The 27,699-nt window shown below is 40.1% G+C and overlaps 1 protein-coding gene across 13 annotated transcripts; it reads right to left on the bottom strand.

The window, feature by feature from the left end:
- Positions 1–739: 739 nt before the first annotated feature.
- Positions 740–27,699, bottom strand: celf1 (cugbp, Elav-like family member 1). Of its 13 annotated transcripts, none has more exons than XM_034581664.1 (16): positions 27,505–27,698; positions 25,394–25,516; positions 16,419–16,606; positions 16,167–16,249; positions 14,646–14,694; positions 13,237–13,371; positions 12,252–12,355; positions 11,580–11,741; positions 11,403–11,472; positions 9,857–9,979; positions 9,341–9,454; positions 8,527–8,715; positions 7,980–8,000; positions 6,882–7,025; positions 5,643–5,815; positions 740–1,586 (listed from the first exon to the last, which is right to left on the bottom strand). In XM_034581664.1, the coding sequence occupies exons 2-15, from the start codon at positions 25,495–25,497 to the stop codon at positions 5,688–5,690; spliced, it is 1,614 nt and encodes a 537-aa protein (XP_034437555.1). In that variant the 5' UTR covers positions 25,498–25,516; positions 27,505–27,698; the 3' UTR covers positions 740–1,586; positions 5,643–5,687. The 13 variants fall into 13 exon arrangements, with proteins under 13 accessions (XP_034437555.1, XP_034437554.1, XP_034437561.1 ...); XM_034581663.1 differs by having other exon boundaries at positions 25,394–25,513; XM_034581670.1 differs by having other exon boundaries at positions 25,394–25,457.

Here is a 27,699-nt window from a genome sequence, read left to right as displayed (position 1 = left end):
TTAATAACTTTCAAACTACATCTTGCAACATTTCTCGTGAATCTTCACTTAGGCAAAAAACTAAAAGTCAGATAGAGGCAGCTTGTAATTCTAAGGTCAGGGTTTATTGGGTATTGTATTCTCCATATATTTTAGACCATAATGTTCCCTGAAGACTTTCCATTTCGTGCATCCTAAGCTCACTTGCTGTTCTCAGACTACAAGACTGAGTGAAAACACTAGCAATTAACAGGAAGAAACTATAAGCTGGAACATGAGCACCAACTGAAATTGTCTTAATTTCTCTTTAAATTTGTGTCAAGCTACACTTTTCCTCACTGGAGCCCTTCTATGAATGTACAGTTAGAGTCCAGTTTTCGTCTTGGAAAGTGAAGGAAACCGTGGGACTTGTAAAATAAAGTTTTGTCAAATATTCAAGCCGGATAAGAACAAGCCACATCATTGGTCCTCTGGTCAGGAACACAGACAGACTGCAGTCTAGATGAGTGTGGGTCTGTAGGGCCCCAGGATTACAGAACATACAGTGAATACACACAAGCATAGATTACAAGCCTGTGTTTCATATTGGTGTGTGAGCACTGCATGTCTGTACAAAAAACAATTTAATGTTGCAGGCACAAGACTTGACCTCCAGCCAGAGTCAAATCTCGTGTAAAACCTGCTGTACATGATTCTCCTGCCACACCAAGCAGCTGCACTGCTGCTCTGTCTTATCAATGAAGTCCAAGAAGTGTGAAAATAGTGATTGGTCGAAACATTTGGCACCAGTTTATTCATAATTTTTAAGTTAACACAAACTAGATCACATTTTACCAAGAATTTCATTGCAGATTATTATATATATATTTAAAAAAAAAACATGAATACTAAATGTATCGTGACAAAAGTCTCTCCGCTGTGGATTTGATGTCTGATTCTCCACAAAAGAAAGAGCAGAAATGCATCATGTGCTTGCAGTGGTGAGTTCACAAGCTCAAACTTAAAAACTTTATTTTATTGTTCTTACACTCACATTAAATGTTACCTCCTCATAACATTTCTCAAATGGGAACTCCCAAAGACGAACTCACGCAAATCGTCTGGAAAAAAAAGCTGCTGTCAGTCACAGTCTTGTGCGCGCACGCGCGCACGCGCGCACGCACGCACGCACGCACGCACGCACGCACGCACGCACGCACGCACACACGCACACACGCACACACACACACACACACACACGATGGGGCACTGGGAGGACTGCTCGATAACTAAAAAAATTAGAACAAAGTTAAAGCTCAGACTCATGTCAAACAGATTTTGAAAAAAAAAAGTCTAGTGGTTATGTCAGTCACTTCTAGAAAAATAGATTCTCTTATTTGCTTGTAATAACTCTAATGTAACTTTGAAACATATTCAGTGGCAGTCTTTCTAGTGCCCCTGTTGACAACACAGAGGACATATAGGAAACAAAAAAACAAAACATCCTGGAAATCAATGTCAAACATGTCAAAGGTGAAATTTGAAGCATCAGAGAAGCGCAGGAAACACAAGGACTGGACGATGAACTGTGACGCCACATCAACATGCTAGGGCAAACAGGAAGAGATCTAGAAAAAACAAAAAGAAAAACACAACAGGGAGACAAACCTAGGTTAAACAGCAATGGAACACAGACAGGAGAGAGAGAAACAAAGAAACCAAGAATGATTTATCTTTGTGTAGGGTTGATTACAGTCTAAACACTCAACAGTCAGTGTCAGGGACAGAGTGAAGACGGACCACGTGTTACCAGAGACTGAGGGGAATGACAACAAAAACACAAAACACACACATATGACAGCCTAAATAAAATGACAGCACAGAATCTGTGACGACATGCAGGTCACAGCAGGAATCCAGAGGTCTGGATCAGCAGCTAGAGTCGAGCACACATAATCTAAAAGAGCTCATCTAATATGGTGGCTCGAGAGTACCACTGGAATAATGACATTTTTATTACTGCTCAGTGAATTGTTTAAAAAAAGTAATATGTTACATACAACATGTTACTCCATCTGTTTATAACTGACTACATTTGTAAATGGGTTTGATCAATTATTTTCAAAATGGAAATTAAAGTATCATATCACAAAATATCCATGTTTTGTTCATTTTAGCAAAAATAATACTCAACCTCACAACTATGTGCAAATTATACTGCTTCATTTCATAGATAGATGTATGTACTTTTTCTGCCAACACAGCAGCAGTCTCTTGTTTCCATTCATTTCTTTAAGATATGAAAATCTAGGACTCTATGCTACAGTTACATTACTGTTGCTTAGTAACAGTCTTATGGGCAAGTTTCTAGTCTGAAATAACATGTTTATGCCAAACAGAAATGAATGGAAACCAATGGCAATGGCTGAAGCCAAAACAGATCTGTTGTGCATGGCATACATGATATGTAGTTAATAGATGTTACTTTCATCTTTCTGTTTACACATGGAGGTTTATCATAATCCATTTGCTGATTTATGTGACTCCTGCTTCACTTCTGACTTCAAATCTATTTTAGCCACAATTAACATAAGTCCAGTGATATTCTGTTTATAGGCCACAGCACCTACGAGCACGCACACACCTACGAGCACGCACACACCTACGAGCACGCGCACACACACACACACACACACACACACACACACACACACACACACACACACACACACACACACACACACACACACACACACACACACACACACACACACACACACACACACACACACACACACACACACAGCTTCCTCAAATAGTCACTAATCCTCCTAGTGTGGAAAATAGTTTCAAACACAAACACTCTTTCCTCCTGTTTGATTAACACTTGCCAAAACACCAAGTGTCTAGCTCGTTCATATGCAATTGGGAGGACTTGGAGGCTGAGAACCACGGATAGAGCAGGGACAGTATTGAGAGACAGACTGACACATTGGGAGTTTTGGTTTTTAATTGAATCTTTTTGACTTTGGTTTAAAAATTTAAAAAGGTATATTTTTCCTGCACCTCTCATGTGCATAACATTTAATAAGGCAGTAATGTCTCAGTTCAGGGGCTGTATCCTTGCTGGAGAGGCAGCATCTTCTCAAGATGAGATGCTCTAACCATATACAGTAGAGACAGAAGGTGAACTAAGGTTATTGGTAACTTACAATTCACACCACCAGTGCAATCAGTGTAACATCCATTTATCTGCAGCACTCATCATGATGTAAGCAGCATTTCCTGACAAATCATGGGGGTCTTGTCGAGCTTTCATTATTTCAACCCTGCAACATTTTTGTTCAGTGGTCCAGTTCACGTGATGGACTAGTGGGTCATGATGCCATGACCCCATCAGTGACCACTTTGGACTTGTTTAATACTTCACGGTGCATAAATAAAGCTTTTTTTTTGTCTTAATATTCAAAAATACATATAGAATCAAACAAGTCTTAAAGCACAACACAGCGATAGATTAGACATGATGACCCTGACACATCATCATGATTTTTGTGCAATAGTAAGAATCCTGTTTATACAGTTTACAATATACTAAGAAACTCCCAAAAAGAACACAACATTAAGTGAACGGGACAACATTACACACAACATGGTGACCTGCAGCTGCTTTTACATGAATGACCCTGTGACTGAGTGCCCTGGTCAGACCTCCATCACACATGTTCTCTGAACGTCTCACTGCAGAAGACTCAGACTTGGATTAAAACTAGTTCTTACATTAGAGAAACAGCCAAGTATTGGTGCACATGTGTTGATGTCACATATTGGATGGCTATATATGTATATAGAAAGACAGGACCAACAGGCACATGTTAAAATGGACTTATATAATAAACTATGCTCCCTGTGTTATTTTTTGGCAAATTATTTATTCAGATGGAGGCATGTATGACAGAGAAAGGGTTCTATGAAGTCTGTAGCAGCACTGATGGATCCTACACACACAGTCCATGCCACACTGACACATAGTAAACATCACCAAAAAGGAAACAACGCTGAACAGGCAAAGAGAGGACACACACCGGGAGATCAAGTGGAGTTTGTTGGACTTCACATTTGTCTTTCAAAATAATTTCTATTCAGATAAATAATTTAGGCAATAAATAGTTCCCCAACACACAGGGGAAGTATAAAACCTATATAAAAATAGAAAAGGCAAAATAGTTTAAATATACATCTCAACAATTGTCTTGCCAACTAATTCTATTTAAAAAAAACACACACACGCACGCACGCACGCACACACAAGCACTTACACATGATTTTATGGAAGTCTAAGCAACTAACATGTTTGTCTTGAGTAATTTGACATTTATATGAGTTCTCCAATCACAGAAGAGATCCAGTGAGAGACATAGTGGTGTAGCCCTCTGTAGATTAGCTGGCCGCTAACTAGCAGGACAGTAGGTGGGGGTGCGATGAATCTTTAAAAAATCACCTGATTTCAAAGTAGAAACAAACTAAAACCAGAAAATATATTTCATTGAGGCTTTGAATCTCCATTAGACGGACTCATATTTATCTGAGTCACTCAGAGTGCAGCAGCACAGAAGGAGCACCACCAAAACATGCTGGGGTTAGATTATACTCACACATGCAATATCAGCTGCATTAGAAAGTTGTAAACTAAAAGAAAACACACTGGGGAACAGAAGAATAATATTTGTGTCATACAGAAATCAATTCCAGCCAATGTTTATACACAACAAAACCTAAAGGCAAACGTGTGCTCATCTACCTGAGGCTACTTGATTAGTGTAAGCCATGCAACAGCTGCCAGACACTTCAGATACAGACTAGCATTAATGCGTCATTTTAAGATTTGACTGTTAACAGAGGCCATCGAGCTTCTCTCCTTCTATCAGGGAGGTTACAGGAGGATGTAAGCCTGACCTCAGTCATTTTAGCTCAGTTGAAACACCAGAGAACAAGAACAGGCTGCTTACAGCCCAACTGTCACAGCAGTCACTGATGAAGGATATGTTGTCACTACCAAAGACGCACACACACTGCTTGAGGACAAATGCGTCCATATGTCTGCATGTGTTAGTGGAGCTCCTCCTTAAGAACAATCTGAGCCTCTGTACCTCACTACAAATTTAGGTGTAGATCACATACACGGTTTCCATGTTAAGAGATAATACAGATGCCTAATACAGAAGGGAAACCACACATTTGGTTTGTAAAAAAAAAGTGATGACTTCTGTTTTCTAATCTGATGTAGCTCCTGTGTGAGGGAGCTTTAAGCTGAGTCTGGGTGGTGGTGGAGTGCAGGGGGAACAGGAAGTAAAAAAACACATGGGTTTGGCACCTGACTGTCAAAGTGCAACATATCCTAACAATTAACTCATATATTTATTATATACCACAGCAAACTGATAACATTTCAACTTAAATTAAAATACACCTGTTTCTCTCATTTGTTAAAATGAAAACAAAGTGCATAAACCACAACAGAACACAGGAAGAATCCAGTCTAGCCCAAAATCTCTTGCATGTAGCTTCATGTGTGTCTTTGCCTGGACACGGTACAATGACCAGGAGAGGCAGCGCAGCAGACACCACACTGTAATGCAGACAAGTTTCTGTGGACCAGTCTTGGTTATTCATACTCCACTTACCATAACACCACCCTGCCTAACTAAGTCTGCAGTGCCTCAGCACCATCAGTAGGGCTTGCTGTCATTCTTTGAGCGCTTCAGCTGCACCTTCAACCTCTTCATACCGATCTGGAAACCATTCATTGACTGGATGGCTGCCTGTGATGACACCGGGTTGTCATAGCTCACAAAGCCTGAAGGAGAAACACAAACAATAACAATACTTTAAGACAGTGAAACCAATGCCCTTTTATTCACAAGTGCTTGAAACCTCTTTCCAGTTGTCCTAGCTACAATGAAAACCCACTCACTCCTGCATTTAAGTCAGTCTTTAATCTGAAACATGTTTTGATTGCTGCACTCATTCAACCGGTCCACACAGACACTAAAGAGATCCTGTCTTAAAGCAATTTCACTGTAAATGATGAGGTTTCCATTGTCCTTATTCTGTGCAATAATACATTCTAAATTCAAGCTCGAGCTAATAAGGGACGAGGCTGATATCCATTCAAATGACACCAACTCACATATTAGCTTCAGACAAACTGAACGAGGACTGTGGAGTTTGTCACTCCTCACTTGCACTGAAAGGAACAGTCTTAGGCTGATCAATGTATAAACTGGTAGGCAAAACATGTGGGAGTTGAAGTTGGTTGAATATAAAGATATCAATTCAACGACAACATTCGATAAAGATGCTATTTTCATGTATGTGCAGCAGCATAAATTGATGAGGGGCTGGGGGAAATTATTAAATATAAATCCGAGTGTGTGATGATAAATAAATACCTTCCAGTCACATCACTGACTTCATAGCTCTCAAGCTTAGCCAATCACACTCAAGCATGAAAACAAAGGCTCAACAATTGGAAAGACCCATCTTAAGGAAATCATATTGCTATCTGGATGGTACAGAGTGGCACAATGTTAGAGGCACGATTTTCATACAGTATAGGGCAGCTGTGGACAACAGACACTGAAAGAATTACCCATATTCTTTTGTAGATAAATGCACCTATGTTCCTACACATTCAACTCTCAACACATCTACTGGTTGGAAAGTGTTGAAATACACAATATTACATTGAATTTGCTCCAAAAAATGACTATACTGTTCAGGAAAGTACCTTGTGGAGTGCTGCTTATTACTCTGCCACAAATAAAGGGTCTCAAAGCACAACAAGGTCCTCAATCAGATCCTGGTTCAGTAAATCTTTTGCTCAAAGGAGGGGTTATGTACAGATGTTAATGTGAACTCACCAAAGCACTTGCTGAGGTTTGTCTGTTTGTCAATGAAGACTTTAGCAGAGATGACGTTTCCAAAGGGCATAAACATCTGGAGCAAATCCTGGTCTCCAAACTCCTGGGGCAGGTGGTAAATGAAGAGGTTGGCGCCTTCTGGTCCTGACGATCAATGAGAGTGTTTTACCAGTCGTACACACAATAAACACTGATATTTTAACACTTTATTTCTCAATAAATTCAACTAACTCTAAATAATGGTCATGATCAAACAACAAAAGGCAGTAACAGCTGTATGATATGGAGCTCCTGAAGGCTGATGTAATAGAAAAAAATATCGATGTGGAAATCCATGTGAAGGGTTTAATAAAAGTTCGCTGTACTTACAGATGACAACATTTCGTTGCCCCAAACTTCCTCTGATCACTCAAACACATTCAATTATTTTATCTGCAGCTCCCCAGCCTGGTAATAACTACTGGTCAACATGATATTTATGGGCTACGATCACATTTCATTCTCGTTTCGTTATCTGAGATCAGAGACAGATTATTTATAACTAGAATACCGCCTCACGGTTTGTATGCAGGCAGGCTGCAGTTTCCATCCATGTCTTTCAGACTCGTAAAATAAGAAGTGAAGACTTTGAAGCAATTTAATTCAAAGTATTAGGTGTATTTTGTCATTATCAAAGAATCAATGATTTGACCACTAAACTAGAATCTAATGGGCTCATTCAGAGGTACTGAAATTCCCTCCAAGAGATATCCCGTTCATTAGAATGGGACAGACGGAAAGTTAAAGACAACCCAAAAACATAATAAGAGAGTTGACACCTTCCCTTCTTCTCTTACTTTTTTCGTTCTCCCCCACTGCTCTCTTCCTCTCTCTCACAAATATACATTTCCACATTAATAATTCATTTTTTCTACCACATGACCCCAAACAGATTATGAAAAAAATTAAATCAAAAAGCTGGAGTGAGAGTATCTGAGAAGTAGGACTAACATGAACATACAAACAAGGACAAGCCGTCTGTTACGGACCTGAACTTGTTTTAAAAATCTTGACTTCATGATCTGAGGTCATGTCAGAGAGAAGGTGGGGACGTCTTACCGGTGCTGTGACTGTTGCTAGCTGATGCAGCAGATTTAAAACAAGACATAATCCTTAGCAGAAGGTGAGATCAACACACAGCACACACATCTCAACCAAGCTGACTGCAACACTTCTTTAAACCAAGTAGCAAAAAATATTGTGGAATTTCGCACCGTTTAAAAGAGTTAGAGGTCACACAATATGCTTGTACCCTGTTGATACTGTTAGCTTTCATTCTTTAACCAGGAAGTGGCTGGTTATTGAGCAGGCCAGTCATAAAGCAAACAGGCAAATTAGGATATTGAGTCAAAAACTACGACTCACTTTTATTGTTTTTGTTTGGTCAGTTTGAATGATAACTGGAATGACTTTTTCTGAAGAAAAAAAACTTTGAAACATGCTCCAACAGCAATTTGGCAAACAAGAGTTTGTGCTTCTAAAAAAAAGGTTAAGATAAATACCCCCCATCTCCCCCTGCTTTGCTTCAAAGTTCTCTGCTAACTTTATCTGTATTTATTACCACCTCCACATCAACACTTTCCTACTTCCAGCCCACAAAGCTCACCTTCTTTCTGGCTGCCTGCAGCTGACACACTTTGCTGGGGCAGCAGACTCTGGTTGTACAAACTGGGGATGGCAGCGGCAGCAGCATACTGCTGGATGCCTGAGTAGGCCTGGCTCAGGGCCTCCATGGTGCTTCCTGAGCCATTAGACAGGCCTCCGGAGCCAAGGCTGCCATTTAGTGCCGCCATGCCTGTGCCAGAGTTACAACAAAAGAGAACTGACATGAGTGAAAAGATCAGATCTTATTACTCTCTTTCTGCTCAAAGTTAAAGCATACATTTTAAACTTTTCAAGATGCTGAATGATGTTTTACATAACAAATTTAATAACACAACCAAGAAAATGAATAAACAGAACAGGCCAAAGTAAAATGTCTGCACACAATAGTCAAAGCATGCACATACACCATAACTGGGATTTAGTTTCAGAACATCAAGTGCTCTAACAGCATATAGTATAGTATATAGTAGTACACAGTGAGCAATCAAATCAAATTAAGTCCAGGCAATGATGTTCACCCTACATCTGAGTGTTAGCCTCATATATGTAAATCTTAGAACTAACTGTCATGTTGCAAAATTAGAAGCACTTGGAGGAAGTTGTAATGTGACATGATTTAGTTTTCATACTAGCAACTCTGATGTGATTTCTTTCGTGACAATAAGTAGAAATAAGTCAACATCGCTGTCACATTCACAAGATTCACAAAGATTTATATGAAGCCTGTAGTCTCACAGTTACATTCATATTAACAAGTGGAAGTCTCTTTAATCTCGTCCAGACAACATGTACAGGTCCAGATTGTTGTAAAGTACCTGCCAGGGAGCCCATGTTGAGGCCAGCTCCAGCACCAGCAGCGAGAGACTGCAGAGCACCCAAAGAAGACATAGGGTTCACTGAGGAGTTGCTGCTGGAGGTGGGAGAGGAGCCTGCTCGGGGAAACATTTACTATTAATGCTTTTACAAACACATAAGGAAAACATTAGACACCTGAGAACTCCACTCCACAATTTTACAAATGTTGCAAAATAAAATACCCAACTGAAAAACCTTAAAGTTTGGAAAGTTAATGTTTGATAAGCAACTTTCTCCTGGATGCTTTTGATATGGTTTAGTCATAAACTAGCTGTACAGATATTTAATGTACAGATGTTTTACAGTGGATCTTCTAGATTACATTTTATAAAAATTCACATTTGTAGACAAATGCAGGTTGTTGTTTTTTTGCCACTGTATTTGTTAGAGGTTTATGGAAACTGGCATTGGTACCACTACGCCCTACTGGATGTGCCTTGACAATGAAACAGTACTATAACTGTAATTTTCGTTACCTGAGCTTGTTAGTGCACTTAGTGGGCTACTAGATGTTGTCATGGCGCTGGAGCCTGTGGGCGTGGCCTGTGTGGCAGTTGCTGCTGCTGCTAAAGCAGCCAGGTTCTGTATGGCATTAAGACCTGACAATCAGACACACACACACACACACACACACACACGCACGCACGCACAAACACACACACAGTTAAGTTCTCGACTCCACCCCGTTTCTCTGCCCACTTTTAAACTGTTAATACAGACGTGATGAGCTCTGAAGCATCAGACTGCATATTGATAACTTCCCTCAGCATCTAAAGGGATTATTAAGACACTTTGACATAAACCTCTTCTATATCCATAGGCCACAGCTGAGATAATCAATCAGCTAACAAAACATTTTCACTAGGGCTGCACAATATTAGGAAAACATGCCATATACGTTGTTTAATATCGCGATGATGGTATGAATTTGCGATAACTAAACATATACAGTCTCTGGCTACGGACGCAGAGATCAGGGACAGCTCCACAGCAGGGAGACGGCGCACAGCCCAGCCGCAGCGCCACCAAGTCCGGGGCAGACACCAGGGAGTCAGGCACAGCTCCACTAATTCCACCTACATTTTTAATTTGGGGTCTTTTCATACATGTTTGGACCATGAAAAGTTATTTTTTTTTACAGTTTTAGCAGCTCTGTCAGTAATTTACATCTTCTCTTGTGTCTCTGCCATTCACGCTGTGCACTGCGCCAACTGTGTCAAACCAAGCGCAACACCAGCTCCTTCAGCTCCATACATTTACTAACTTTATAAAGTCTGTAGTTTTTACTCAGACTGAGTTTACATATGTGTCCGATCACAATGTTTGTGTGTGTGTGTGTGTGAGAGAGAGAGAGAGACGGCTAATGAATGCACGCAATACTCAGAATAAAGATTGAACTCATTAATTAAAGGCGACAAACAAATCAACATTTAAACTGTAGCGAGTCAGATTCATCAGAGAGAGAGAGAGAGAGAGAGAGAGAGAGAGAGAGAGAGAGAGAGAGAGAGAGAGAGAGAGAGAGAGAGAGAGAGAAGCGGACTGTGTGTCTGTGTGTGCACTCAGGTTCTGGGATCATAAATAATCTACACAATTTGTCTATATAATCAACCGCTCATATTGATGAATCTTACTCGGGGGGAAAAACGCGATCACTAGAAGTTTCCACAGTAGAATTTAGTCGGAGAAGGTGGAGCAAGATTTGACGGAGCCGCGTCGCTCCTTCAAATCTCTGTTTTCAGATTTACATATTCTCTTCTTCCGACAATGATGAATTGACAGAAAAACCTGTCAATGATTGGAATGTCTTGAATTTATCATCTAGGGCAGCAGGGCTCCATCTGATGGGCCAAATATATTGACATACAGAGCATGAATGAGTGGCGCATGAAACACTATTTATCGTCTTTTGCGATACGTCCATCGCGATGACGATAGATTTTCAATATATCGTGCAGCCCTAATTTTCACATATTTAAACCATGAACTTACACCATAATAGTGTGATTTTGCGACTGTGTATACCTGAAACAGGGTGCAGGTTGTTGAGTGCATTCCCTGTGGAGGCTGACTGCTGCAGCAACTGTAAGTAGATCTAATGCCAGGAGGAGATATGAGAAACAATGTTAGCGCCAGCAATACTTTAACTGGTGAAATTGTTTTGGTCATTTGACGAATCAGGCCTGATAAAAATACACTCACTGCTAGGTACTGTGGCCCCAGGCTGTTGAGCCCAGTAAGGTTCCCCCACATGGAGGCAGCACTGAGTTGCTGCATCTGTTGCTGCAGCTGTTGGGCCATGCGCTTCTGCTCCTTGTCCTTCTGAGTGTCTGCAAACTTCACCACGATGGGTGATGAGCAGCCCTACACACAGACACAGGAAATCTTTTTAATTATGACAGTTTGATGAATTGATACTGATTAAACCATCAAATGCTGTTACTAGAATTACCGCACTGCAGCTGTATGCCTCCGCCTACCAGTCCAGTACATCATTCGACATACAGTACTTTTTCACTTTTCCACCAAATTTAAGGAAATTCCCTCAATGCGTTGATGAGATATCGTGCTTACGAGAATGGGACCGACAACCGAAAAACATAATGAAAAATCAGTTGAAAGCACTTGAGCCATTTTCAGACATGGAGGATGTCCGGAGAATTGGGTCACGACTTTCTGCGGAGACTGTTTATCACACATGCATAACACAGCAGGAGATTCTCAACTCAGGCAAGTTCACAACGACACAGAAATCACTGGAGTGTTCAGGTGAGCGGTGGTCCAACAGGCAAAGGCAGGGTTCTCTTGACATCTTTATCATTGTCTTATACATGTACGGCACAACTTTTTCAAAATGCACGCAAACGCACGTACACAAAGTGTGAGGTTGAAGTTTACCTCCATGGTCTGAGACTGGTGCATGGATTTGATGGCTGACTGTGCCATTTGTCTTGCCGTGAATGTCACAAACGCACAACCTGAAAGACAGAAATACAGTGGATCATGATTCATGCACATTTCTTAGGAAAATTCAATGAATTCAACATCTCAGTGTTTTTAACCAGCAGTGAATTAGGACCAGAGGGCTTGAAATAAAAGACACTTTTGAAACCAAACCAGCTAAACAATGAGCTGCAGCTCTCTAAAGCCGCTTTCAGACATGACCTTCAGGTAAATCAGGAGAATTACAGAGTTTAGTAGTCTGCCTTTCACACATGCACAACACAGTGGGATGTTTTCTGCACATACTGGTTCACAACAGCATCAAATCCTTCACATAATTCAGGCGAGCGGTGGAGCAACCGGGTGCAGCAGACAGAGACAGGAAGTGACGTATTACCTCCGCTGCCAAGATCACGTGATCATGCAGCCTGAAACCGTTGTCGGCTCTTATCACCACAAACTCTCTTGACATCTTCGGTGTCTTCTACCTGCATGACGCTGCTTTTTCACCGGGAGATATTTGTTTTCTTATTGTTTTTTTTTTCATTTTCATGTCGCATTTTAGCAGCATCATCAACCCCCCACTCGCTCGCGGTGAATCAAGCTGGGAATCCCCTGCTGTGTTCATGCATTGACGTCTCCTGGATTTCTACGGACTCTATACTAGGAGGCCAGGCGGATAAAGTCCACAGAAACTATGGAGCGTCTCACTCGGACATTTGCGTTCACACATGCACCTCCTCTGGAGAAAATACATGCATATACGTGCATGTCTGAAAGCAGCTCATGAAGCTCTGTAAAGCTGTGAGGAGTTGTAGATTTGACTGATATTATCCATAGGAACATCAATATGAGTGACTAAATAAATTCTTATGCTTTTTAACTGATGTCACATTGTCAGCAGACTATGTCTTACCACGACTGAGTCCATCAGGGCCTCGCAGTATTCGGCACTCCTCTATCTGTCCGTATGGTGAGAACATCAGTCGGATGTCGTTCTCATTACACTTCTTAGAGATCATTCCAATAAACAGCTTCCTGTCCTCCACCGCTGTATTCAACCCACACACAGCATCAAACACATTACAACACACATACACATAGTCTGTTTAATTATGGCTCTTGTTCAACTTTTGTCTTCAAAGAGACACGAGTTAAGTTTAGGATAATATCCTCCAACAGCTGAGCTCTGTGATGTATGAAGGACAGTTTCAAAATTTAAGAACAATCTTCAAATGATGATCAGGTGACCATAAAGCCATTGCAACAGTTTTTTCCTTACTATAATGATTCCTCCTGTTCATACTGGTCATTAAGATTAAGATTAAGATACCTTACTACAGTGATATGATGCTATATTAAGTGATGGGGACAAAATCCACAGTTCACAGACTACTGAAGCCTCACATTAGCTTCAAAACACAGTTGTGCAAAAAACAAAGACAATCTCTGATAGATCTGAATAAACAGAGCAGTTTCCCATAGGATGTTTTTTATTAGCGGGGGCAGCAGCGGTTAACCCTGAAGTCCTGGTTGTGCACGTCACGTCTCGTGTTGTGTGAAGCAGGTGAATTATGTGCGCTCAAGATGTTGGATTTAAATACGTGTCTCATAAAGTCTCGAGCTAATCAAACAAACACATAGTAAACTTCAGTACTGTTCTGGTCCTAATAACTTCTGATTAGCGTTGGTGTTTATTGTTAACGTATAAAGTGAGTGCAGGGGAGTGAGGAGCACCATCTCATGTGTGACTCACTGTGACTTGTAAAAAGAGTTTGGCTGCCTGTTTATCTGTGTTACACTCCTGGGTGCAAATCAGTTCATATTTATGGAGAACAGCACAAGCACGAAAGAAAATTGTGCTATAACCAAATTACATGTTATTGTCAGTTGTGGTCAAAGATGTCAGTGAACTGCATTAAACTCAGCTACAAGCCCATCTGAAAGCACAGGAGTCCATTGTTCCATTTAGCAGCAGCTTCCACCCATTTCAGACCAGCACATACTGTATGGGTGACTCAGTCATGAGTTAAACTCTGCACAATGATAAACTGACCGATGCAGAAAAGCTGTGGTCACAACTACTCCCCAGATCTATAGTCATTAAGTCACAGGCTGGTAACCAGCACAACTCACACAACTAGCATTTCAGCAATGAAGTCATTCAGCTGTTTCATTTGACTAATTATATTGACCAATTGTACAAGTATGACTTTTTGAATCAACAGGTTTTAATAGGGTATCATTAGCAAAGGAATGAACAGAGTTCATATAAAACATCAAAGACAGAAACAGTGTAGTAGATAGTAAAAAAAAAAACCTTACCGTTGTTCTTCTCACTGTCAGCAGGCTTCATTTGGATTGGGTGGTGCATCTGAACAAGGCATGAAAATAACAGATTAGTTCTCACAGTGCCGAAATATGCACAACTGTGCAATGCAATGAATGTAACATTCCATGTTACATTCCATGTTACATTCCATGTTACTAGGTCCAGAAGTTAAAAAAAAGTGAAAATGGTTGGGGGTATAGCAGGGAGAGTTGTCGTATGATGATGCCCAGTTGTGATGCTATTCAAAAGATGTTTTTAGTGCTGGATGCACACATTTTCAAAAACCGACTGATATCTGTCTTTTGTCTGCAATGGGTATAGATACAATCAACATGATGGGCAGTGTTGCATACATGACACCCGTGTGAACGTGCTAATTTGGCAATACAGCGATGTGAAAGAGCACCTTACTTTTTGGTGCATTGTGACGTTGGACATGACGCACAGGGGGGTTTACCCTCGTTTAAAAAACCTTCATATTCTCGCTAATTTTGTGTAAAAGGGGTCGTATTGTTAGACTTTCTACCCATTACTTCTTTAAACATTAAGACCATTTATTGTAAATACATACAGGTTTGATGCGTATCCTAATTTTTTTCCCCATCTCTTGGTTGGGGGTGCATTGCGCTCCTTAAAAATTAGAATACTCCCAACCCAAGAGGATGTTTAGCTAACCTCGAATGTTCCTGAGCTTTTATCATCAAAAACCATGAGAACATTCATGTTGAATTTAGTTCCTTCACATGGGCCAAGATAAACCTGTTAAAATGTCTACATTACTTTCAGTACTATGAAGACCACTGGGCAAAATATATTTTATGTCATTTGGAGCAAGTGTTTCTAAACCTCGTAGAATTCTCTGTATTAATATGTTTGAGGTAGTTACACTGTACCATTGTTTGGCCAATTTGCATCAAATTTTACTTGCTGAATCTGGAGCTCATTCTGGATGTACCTACGTTGTATCTCATGCCATTTGGAACTTTGTTTGGCACGATACATTCTTTAAAAAAGCAATAATTTAGCTGGTACAGAATCAAAAGTTTGCTTGATGAGGAGGTAGCAGATAAAATACTTTTTACAATTTCTTTACAAACAAAATCCATCCATCATTTACACCACGTATCCTGCAAGGAGTGGAGACTGGAGCCAATCCCAGTTGACAGTGGGCGAGAGGCAGGGTACATCCTGGGCAGGTCACCAGCATATCACAGGAACACCATACAAAGACAAATAACCATTCATGCTCAAAGACCTATGGTCTCTTTAGAGTCTACAATTAAAGTGTCTCTCCCTGTAAATTCAAAAAATGCCTTTAGAATGCAGTGCTGGGAGACGGAGTTAAGACGCAAAAACAGTTATTATTATAGCACAGTGTGCAGTATCACTTTAACCTAATCCACGCAGAAGCATGAAGACAGCAACTGCACCACCCTGCCGCTCTACAAACAAAAACATTACAAATATTAATAACGTTAGTTGAAAGATAAGAGGATGAGGAGGTTGTCACTTACCCCTGGCAGAATCTTCATGTTGTGCAGAGCATTCTGTGCTTCCAAGGCTGATTTGCGAGTATAGTACGTTATAAAACAGCAGCCTGCAGAGCAATAAAGATTACACCAGTGTCACACACCTAACTCCATTAAGGAAGGTATGTAAATAAGGACTACACTGCACTCTTATTTTCTGTGTGTGTGTGTGTGTGTGTGTGTGTGTGTGTGTGTGTGTGTGTGTGTGTGTGTGTGTGTGTGTGTCTACAGGCTGACCTTTGCTCTGTGGTGGGTTCTGGCTACGGTCTCGAAGAACATTAATCTCATAGACAGCTCCATAAGGCTCAAACAGCTCACGAAGCTGCTCCTCGGACCAGGACCGTGGGATCTGTCCCACAAACATCTTAATCGCATCAACATCTGGTTGGTCAGGGTGGTCCAGAGACCCATTCATCTTCTTTCCACTGTAAAGACAAAATATCAGTGCATTACATGGAGCCTTAAAACAAACATGTTGATTTCCCACATTTATAACAACAGCGCACCGAATACATTTGTCAAGTGGATGTTTTTTTTGTGACACAAATGTGAACGAGAAGTAGATTTGTGCGTTGTCTCAAATCATATACAGGGGTGTGAAAAAATATGTATTATTATTTTGTATTATTATTTATTATTTATGTCTTTTATTGTTTTTTTCTATTTTTGCCTATTTGTCACATTTAAATGTTTCAGATCACCAACTTATTTTAATGAACGCTAAAGACAACATGAGGAAAGACAAACTGTAGTTTTCAAATGATCATTCCTTTAAATGAAGGTACCTTTCCTACCATTAGTGATGGTAGAATAAACAGCAGAAATACCTGTCTGTACATGGCAGTACATTTTAATAGGATGAAAAACGACACAATCCAAAATGATCATAAACAATATTGACTGAACATTATAATGTTCATGAAGGTAAGATTCATTTCAGGCTGTTGTATTAGAATGCATTATTATTACCTACGTGTATTTAATAAAGTTCCAACTGGTCAGTCAGGTGTGAGTGTGTTTTTCAGACAAAGAAGGTCACTCTCCAATATAACCCCAAACAACTGTCTTGAATGAAAGGTGACATTAGCAAGCTGAGACAAATGGTTATATAACTTGATTGTTCATGAATAACCCTAACAAATATCTCAGGATGAAAATGCAGTGACATAGAATGTAAAAGACAACAAAGAAGATGTTAAGAAAGCCCATGGAAGTCCCCATTAAGCTCCTGGTGTGTGAGTAAAGTAATATACTAGCCTGCTGGAGTTCAATGAGTAGTCAGTTATTTGGCCAAAAGCCGGTGCACAGAAAGCTCTCTCATCATCGACACCATTCAGCGAGTGACAGAGAGGAAGAGCAGCAGTTTGTTAGTCAGACAGAGGCTGTTCACTGTGTGACACAGAAACGCTGCTCTCTCTTTTCCAATGTTACCCAGAACATGTGTGCACTCAAATGTCCGAATTAGTTGGACCAGACATTAAATAGGGTTAGTTAGTAATATTCCACAAACTTCAAAACTCAGTCACAATAAAGTCTTTACCAACAGATAAACTCCTAAAAGTTTTGGCTAAAAGTCTTGTATCGCCTGAAACAGAATGTCTCCATAAAACAGCTGTTGATTAGAAACAAGGAATCAGAAGCTGTTTACACCAATAGGCTGCCCAGTGGTAGTTGCCTGATGTATACTGGTGGTGCGCGCTCAGTATGCTGGGGATCAGAGTAAATATATAGGTATAGGAAATAAAAATACATATAACTTTACGTATAATGTTAAGATAACGAGTCAAAATCTAGCTTTCTGTTGCTTCTCATTCTTTTTTCTTCTTACCCTCTCCTCCGCTGGCCATCAGCTGGAACTGCATTTCTCTGAATGACTCCAATTCCTGTATTCTTTGTTTTAAAGTTAAAGCTCTCTGCAGAGTCACGTAAAGCTGCAATATCACCATTGATATATGCCGCAATATCACTATTACATCTATGGTAATAATTTTTCAGCAGCAGACTGTGTGTGAATCTGCAATATACACTTTAACTAATTATCCGTGGCATCTTTACATGATGTGTGCATTCTGCCCAGTGACAGAGGGGATCAGCCCTGTTCTCATTTACATGTTTTTCTGTTTCTGTTGTCAGACAACAATACAAGTATAAGATAGTGACTGACACACAGTGTATTAAGACAACATGTTAACCAGCAGTCACATCATTTCCATGCTGCTCCTCTGCTGACAACATCGTGATTATATAATTGTGACATCATCTGACAGAATCAGACAAATTAATATGAGACAGCTGTGCTATAATTTCAGCTATATATGTATATTCAAAATGATCACTTACTGAGAACATCTGAATTAAAAAACATATTTTAGGCATTTTCACATGTGAAGTCGAGAGGATCTCTTATTCCATTTAGACAAGTGTTGGTGCCTCAGTAGAGCAAGGTGGAGACATTATTAAAAACTGTTGATAACATGAGCACTAACTCACTTACAACAATTCACACGTTAGCTCAGTCTGACATTACACAGACTTCATAGTAGAGAGGTGATTTAAGTATCCATTGCGCCTCTTGCTCACAGGGCAATACTATCGACTCTTCTACAGAAAGTAGCTCCAACAAGTCAACTAATTTGTTGCTAGTTGCTTCTTTGAAATATTAAGTTGCTAAAGGGTGTGATAATAGAATCTGTCCATACCAGTTCATTTTGAAACAGCAACAGCTGCAAACTCCCAATGCTCTGCCAACCAACAGTATATTTATTAATCACCACTCATGCACCCACTCACTCACTCAATCGCAGAGACTCTGGGTTGTATCCCTAGACAGAGGCTGGTCCAGCCAAAAAAAGATATTATAGTAGTTGGGTTTTGCCAGCACATTTACTGTGTAAGAAGACTGACTGCAGTTCATTGATTTCATGATAAAAAAAAAAACTGTGTAGTGTAGCTGTTTTATGATTGCATCGATCCAAATCTTATAAAGTCTAAATATTCATGTTGTAAACTGTCACATCAGATCATAAAATGTGATTCAGCAACTTTTAAACACTGATAAAACTGCAAACAAAGCTTATATGAGGGTAATGACACAGTTTTGACAGGTCTATTCTACGCACATGTGAGACTTATTTTAAACCAAAATACCAACAACTCAATTGGCAACCAAAATATCAGACAGATGGACAAAGCCAAGGGTCAGACATCAATCAAACTGTCACAGCACGACTACTACTATACTACACCACTTTTACTTGTGTGATGTAATTCGAGATGCAGAGATTTAAGGGATGATTAAGACAACTGATAATACAATAACCAAGATTTTTTATATTATTGAAGCATAAATGTAAAGAGAACAGTAAAGGCTATTTTTAGATTGATAAGTAGATTTTTCTATTATAACACCAATGTCTTTTTAAGTATACTTGTCGTGACTTTATTAGAGAGAGACAGGAAATGAAGGAGAGAGTGTAGGGGAATGAGATGAAGTAAATAGTATGGCTGGGTGTTGAACCAGAGACCCACTGCTTAGGGCATTTATAAAGCTGTGAAACAGTATATGCCCTCACCATTCGCTTATCAGGTCGCCCTGGTTTCGTCAGTGTTTACTTATCCACCCCAGACCTATCTATCTCATCTTTGACAAAAATTCTCAAAACAAATATTAGAATGACAAGGGGAGCAACACCTAGTTTCGTGTGCAAGTCTTAGTCCTAGTCCTGACCTGGGTTTGAATCCAGACCACCAATGTTCTATTCTGCATGTTGTCCCCTGACTCCCTATTATGTCAATCAAAAATGCCAGAAAAGAATCTGTAAAATATGTAGTGTTGATACAAATATTTAACAACCCAACTCCAACATGATGGGCAAAACTGAGTCAACATTTATATTGAAGTCTAGAAGACTGTAAGAGAAGTGGTTAACTGGCTCTGTGTGTGTGTGTGTGTGTGTGTGTGTGTGTGTGTGTGTGTGTGTGTGTGTGTGTGTGTGTGTGTGTGTGTGTGTGTGTGTGTGTGTGTGTGTGTGTGGATAGCTCAACACTACAAGTCAAGAAGCAGAAAATGTAATATTTTTTCAGAGTGGTTAGTGATGTAAGGACGGCATAAACTGTAAAGTGTCTTAATCAAACTATGTTTAAATTAGAGCCTGACTGATTCATCTGTGAACCGACCAGTCACAAGTTTACTCCACCTCTCACACAATGTCAGCTGGCATTGCCTCTAGCTGACCCGACCAGACCATCAAAGAATAGCTTGACCACCCAAGGGAAATTACCTGTTTTGTATATTTTTTAAGTGAGAGCAGATTGCTTCAAATGTTACTGTTATTCTGTATTGTTATTTGTTAAATGTTGGAAAGAACCTTTGGCAGATATCACAGTTTGCAAACACTTTGTAGCCAATCGCTGGCTTTCATTTACAGTGTGTTCCTTGCAGATAATTACTTTATTATATTTAAGTCAGGGAACTTTGATGGTTGTTCCAAAAAGCTTACATTACTTGGATTAGTTCAAGGGGGTTTGAGGTGAGATTAGATCACTGCTCTACTGTAAAAGTCAGCCTCTACTCATTGCAATGTTTCCTGTGCAACTGGGTACCACACAAACCCAAAGCTCATCTTTCAAATGTGGCCTCATGTCCTTTTCATCAAATTCAACTATTTCTTTCCTTTCAGACACACCATTAGTAATTGTGGCCAGTGACCTCAAATTTAACTCCATCAGTCCACAGCACTTTTTCCCCAAACCACTTGTACAGATGTTGCTTTGCAGACTTGAGACACTGACTTTTATGATGAGGTTGCATGGTAAGGTTTTCCTCTGAAGACTCTTCTATGCGTTACTAATGTAACTCATGTCAAAAATTATAATAATTTTGATTTATTACATAATGCTGCACAATGAACACAGCCCACCGCCACCTATTTGTGAGCTAAACCTTTTTGCATGTTCCTCAGTTTACTGTAGGCAACTTTAAAGACATTCTTGACCAGGACATGTCCGTGGACTCACACATAAAACAAATCTCTAGGACAGCCTTCTCTTATCTGCACCAGATATCTGCACCAACAAAATCCCATCTCAAAATTAAGCTGAAAAACGAGTCCATGCATTTGTTACACTACTGTAATTCTTGTAATTCTAAGTACTGACAGAAATATAAAAAGATTATATTTCTCCGACTACTAAAATCCATAAAAAAGGCAAGACAAGCCTATGCAAGGCAAGTCAATCCAGAATAAAACTCTCTCATTGTGTCACTATTATTACTAGTACCACCATGAAAACAAGTGTGACAGTGACTGAATATAACAGAATATACAGCTGTTCCTAGTCTCTTTCTCATCTCTCCACCTAACCCAAACTTGCACCTATACAAATAAGGCAGGTGTTAAGATGAAAACTCTAGGCTAGTTGAGTGAACCTGCACAGCAAAAGCTTTTATCTACCAAGTTTTCAAATTCCTGCATTGAACAATAAAAACTATGGATGTTTTAATGCGCCAACAGCACAGGTGGGATTTCTGTGGATTTCAGTGCTACGGATGGTCAGTCTGACAATTCAATGTGTGCTGTGTGTGTGAGAGAGAGAGAGAGAGAGAGAGAGAGAGAGAGAGAGAGAGAGAGAGAGAGAGCGCGAGCAAGAGTTAGAGATTATGGTGGGGCCACCAGAGCTGAGGTAAGAAATGGAAAACAATGCTGTGATGTCATAAAGCAAACACAATAAAGTCAGAAAATGATGTCAGGCATTGTTGAAAAAAAAGCTCCGCCTCTTAAAGGGCTTTAGACACGACCTAAAGCCTACATAAATTGACAAAATAGTTGACGATTAAAGGGTAGGACTGACACAATCGTGATGTCACTATAAAGTGAGAGAATAACATCCTCCACAGCTTATTCAAATGAACCAATCATTCATCATCATATGGTAGAATTGACATCATGATGACGTGATATCTATGACATGGCATTATGTTACAAGAAAATGTATTGTCAGAGTAAACATCCATCATATCTAAATTGTTAATATTAATTTAAGTCTTAAATTTAAATTAATATAATAAATCTGTTTTGAAAAATCATGACGGAAGTCCCATTTTAGGCAAGATACATAACAAAAAGTCGAGAGTGTGTGTGTAGAGTTTGTGTGCACACGTTTGCATATGCAAGAAAAAAATTTCAAAACCCCTTGCTTTTCATGACACACACAACTTTGCAGTTTGTCTTGAGTCATTATCAGTTTGTGACATCATCTAAGAGGGCATTTTGTAAATGATTTCATAGGTAACATTAGAATAACATTAAATGGAAAATTAAAATAATATATATCAAACAGTTATTGGTGAAAGGGTATCTGTTAAAAATCCAGTGGTAGTTCGGCTCTAGTTTAAATGTTATGGGACATCAGAGTTCATGCATTTGAGGGGTCATTTTCCTTTCAAAATGTACAGATGATATCCCACAGTATATCATGACCTGAACCGTAGCTGTACCAGGGGAGCAGTCAATGGAGGGATGCACGATACTTAAGTGGATTATCACGACAACTGCGATCAAAGACATTACATCTAATTTTTCTCAAAAATTCTGGAAATTGGGATAATGATGAATTAAGTGGGAGAGGCTGAGACCTACAGAAACATATTAAGCTCAGAACTACATGTCAACAGCTACATGTTGTTTCTTGCACAAATAATTTGCAGATATATCACCAGATTCTGAACTGGAATAAAAATCACCTCTTAGCAGCAATGTAGATTAAAAATGTCAACTACAGCATTGGACTAAAATGTTGATTGATTTATGCTAACATTTAAAATGGACACACAAAGAACCTTAACTTTAAGCAGCTGATTGTACAGAAAACTGTTGATATCAAAATATCATAGCTTTGGATGCAGAGAATGTCCATTTGGTTTAAAGACTTAAGGATTAAACAGAATGTTAGAACTACTTGGAAAAGACCAAAACAAAGAGAATAAAATAAATATTAAATGTGGTAAGTCTAGATACACATCAAGAAAATTTGAGTATGACAAAACTGCAAAGAGAAAACAAATTGCTTAAAAGGGGCATTTCTCGTTCTCATGGCTATTATCATGCAGACACGCTGCAACAAATCTACTTATGATTATCACTGATTATACATCAAATCACAATAAAGACCGGTCCTTTCCAGATGATTCCCAGAAACACAAGACATGCTACTACACATATAAGACTTACAAAGCTGGCCAGTGGGAGTTACTTACACAGGACTAGAATTCAAAGAGCAATGGTCCACCATCATCTCGGGGAGAAAATCCAGCTTAAAAGAAGCCATGATGGTAAAGTCTGTTTGCTTTTCTTTCTTCTTCTTTAACACAATGAAGCTAACTTGACGCAGTAATCAGATGGTGGTGGTAAACTCCAGATCCTACACTTGCCGGTAACTCCCTGGTTACTGGTATTGTAAGGCAGCCAACAGAGCAAAAAAGGCAGAGAGAAACAGTGTGCCGCAACAAACCAATCCACATGGAGAACCTGTCCACCAGCTGAAGAAGCACTTTTGTGTGAGATGAACGAAGAGTATAAATGACAAAACACACACAAAGTGACAGGACTTCAGGTTGGCTTTCCAGGTTCTGCGACTGGGACTAACCACAGCATAGGGATCATGGAGACAGAGCACTGGTGGGATCACTGGGGCCAGAGAGAGTAATGGCCATTTGGGGTCCCACAATCAAAGTGCTGATGATCCATGGCCTTTGTGAACATTTCTCCAAGCCCAGCAGATCTGGCTGCAGCATCAGATAAACAGGGTGTCAGATTGATGGTGATAAGGCCCAGTGGGCAGAGGGAATGAAAGAGGGAGTGAATAGTACTCCCCAGCCAGTAGCTAATCCCCGGACTAGGCACAACAGTGGCTAACAATTAGGTTCCGGCCTGAGGGGGGCTGTGTTTGCCCTGTTGTCCTACAGGCTGCACTGGTTGGTGTGTGATTTGTGTGTGTAAAAACAATGTCAAATGACACTGGCTTTGGTCTTTGTGCACCACACACTGCACACATAAACTAACACGCACATACACACTTATAAAGTGGGATAAACTTCAGGAATGTATGTAATATAACACTGGACTACAGTATCTGCCTACAGTACATGAGGCTGTTGTTTCCTGGACTCAACATAATCTCTACTGCTGTTTACCATTTTTTGGTTTCAATTATTCAGCTGTGTCTGACAAAAATATTAGATTTCATGAATAGTTTTAAAACAGCTTACTATATACTGCGATATACAACTAATGGGTGGACCTTTTGTGTTGACCAAAGCTGTATCATCATGGTAGTGCACATTAAAGCCGTTTTCAGACATGACCTGAGGGTAAAATCCAGAGAATTGGCTACGGAGTTTATGCGCAGTTTGCCTTTCACACAGGCACAACGCAGGTTCTCTGCACAGACGCGTTCACAACAGCAACAAATCCTCTGCGTTACTCAGGCGAAAGGTGGAGCAGCCGGCTGCAGCAGCCAGAGCATATGTGCCGATTCAGATGTCGTCAGTGTCAATCCACGCATCTCTAGTGTTCACACATCGAATCCTCCTGACTTTCTACGGACTTTATACTAGGAGGCCAGGCAGAGAAAGTCTGCAGATAATCCTGAGGCTCTCACTCAAGGTGGTGAGAAAAGTGATGCAAGCTTGTTCTGTGTTTTAGAACATATGGGAGATAAGACTGCAGAATTCAAACCCACTACATGAAGAACACACACATTGTTTTGTTATACTCATTTAAATTTGGCTACTCCCACAATAACTAAATATTTAATCTATGTACTTAAAATATTCAGTTAAAACAAGGCTTATTACACCCTGATGAAGGCATAAGCCAATACGCGTTGGTTTATTTTAAAGCTTCAAGCCCATTGAAATAAAGGCCTTTTACATTTTTTAAACCACTTTGAGTGCCCGGACCTGGTTTCTTCATGCCATTATTTTTAGACAAGTTTTCCTCAATTTTTTTGACAGGTATTCCCTTCCATGAGCACCAGTGGTTCGAGGGACACCAGTAGCGCTCCCGCCACCTCTTTCTTGTACTCTAGCTTTGTTTGTATGACCTGACTGTGTGAGAAAGATAGTGTATATGACTGTATGGTGTGGCAGAGGGTTACTGGCAAATGTTCTACATCCCTCTGTTGTCATTGTAGAGCGGACAGAGTCTCCTTACCCCACCAGTGCCACATCGGAGACTTCCAAGGTCGGAAGGGGGAGTGGGGGCTGTCCAGCCTGCTCTGGGGACACATAGAGGGTTTCAGGGTCCAGACTATCCATCCAGGGCCTTGTGCTACTACTTCCAACACACACACACACACACACACACACAAACACAGGACCAGATCACCACAACACACCAGATCCAGATCCACACACACAAACACAAAACAAATAAATACACAACAAAAATACACACAACAAATAATAAACTGAGTTGACACATTTAACACTGAATACATGAATCAGTAGCCCAAGCTAAAGTGAAACAGACGGTGGTTCTTGAAAACCATGTGATGTGTTCTTCAAAAACAGGAACATACAGTGACATCCAACAAGGATAAACAATAACAATGTTGGATGTTCATGATATCAACACCATGCTGACTAGTTTAAACTTAATTTAAGGTATCTCTTTAATTTGGATTATGACTAGTCAGAATTAAATTGTAGAAATCTGAAACTGGAATAATTATCATATGTAAGTTGCAGATGTCTGTAAAAGTATAGAAACAGCATTGTACAAGAAGAATAAGAAGTTGCTTCTAGGATAAACAAAAAAAACTACAACACCAATGGTGTATAGGTAGTTGACAGTGTGAAATCATCACAATGATAATGCATGAATGTAAAACGACACTGCTATCAATCTTGAACCAACATCAATGAGAGAAGATGCTGGACAAATACCCTTAAAACACATCTGTCCAGAGTCAAACAAACATACGTTTGTGACATACATGAACACTAATTGAACAGTTGTACAATTCACGGTGATATATCACCCAAATCTATAAGCATGCTTTTATGCTAAGGGGGTTTAAAAGGTCCCTTAGCTGTAGTCTCATCATTGTCTAATCTTTATCCCTCAGAGTTTATTGCTTTAATATATCCCAAAAGCATTATTGTTAGCTCAAAGGGATTTACAATCTCTTTAACATTCCTAACCCTAACCCCATCCCTAGTCTTAAGAATGAACAATTGGTAAATGATCTGTGTTTATATCATGCTTTTCTAGTCTTGATGACCACTGAAAGCGTTTAGCCATTCACACACACACATTCATACAGTGGATCTATGTGCAGAACTTTCTCTATCACAAATCACACATAAACTGCAATTTAGGGTTAAGTGACTGGCCCAAAGAGACAGCGGCATGCGGAATTAAGGAGCTAGGGATCGAACCACTGACCATCTGGTTAGTGGACGAACCACTGAAACCCTAACCTTAGCCTACCCACAATTCACATATTAAGCCTGGCCAGGTCCTCATTAGGACCAGGCCTTAGTCCAGATGAGGTCTACTGGTCGTGACAAGGTCAGTGTTTATACTGGAAAGGGTCCTAAAGATGTAACAAAAACAAGTGCACACACGCACACAAACCTTTGTAATGTATTCCTTAGCCTAACTTTAACCATCATGATTAGACTTCTTTTTTAATTACATGCTCCATACAGATACCAGTGCCTGGCAAACATCAGATACACAGACCCTTTATAACTACATTTCTCTTTAGACTGTGGCAGTAGGACATAACACCTGCCATGAGTGTTTTGAAAGGTTAGTGAACTGCAGCATTTTAGCACTGTAGTGTAGCAGGGATTGTTCATGTGAGCCCAGATGACAGATCCTGACTGTGGGAGGAGTGACAGCGGAGACTTTCGCGTTAGATGACATCACGGGCAAACCCTCCTCTTTAGGACACACTCATATATGTGTACATATGTTTATTAAGCCCACGTTGTGAGGCAATTACAATCCTGTCCAAGGCTTTGGAGCAAAACCCAGAAGAGGTGATATTACAGGTTAAAAGCACCAGGATCACACATCATAGCTGACTTGTTCAAGCCAGAGCAACTCTGTCATGGCGCATTTAGCACAACGTATTACTGTCATGCTTTCAAACTGACGTTCAGACCATCGGACTGGTGTCTACGTGAAGCCTTGACAAGCTAAATGAGCAACACAACAAGTGCTTACTGAGCTAAAGCGCTGTGGGTCTGTTATGGTGACGTTAGCTTCATGCTAGGATCGCGTTTGACAACTTGGTATGACCAACAACTTACCCGTGGTTATTTCACGCCACTGTTAAATTGGCTGGTGTGGTGAAAACAAGAGGTCGCAGTGGATGCGTGGCCACAGTGTGCCGCTGTCCACGCTGCACGTCTGCTTAAAACAAACGAGTTGACTAGTGTAAAGATGAGTAAGTTGTGTGGTATCACTTTGGACATGTAGCAGCTCCAGTGTAAAATGGCAGTCAG

This window comes from Hippoglossus hippoglossus, chromosome 3, assembly GCF_009819705.1.
Source record: "Hippoglossus hippoglossus isolate fHipHip1 chromosome 3, fHipHip1.pri, whole genome shotgun sequence".
NCBI lineage: Eukaryota > Metazoa > Chordata > Actinopteri > Pleuronectiformes > Pleuronectidae > Hippoglossus > Hippoglossus hippoglossus.
Note: the sequence above shows the minus strand (reverse complement) of the source record. Positions and strands in the feature narration are given on the sequence as shown.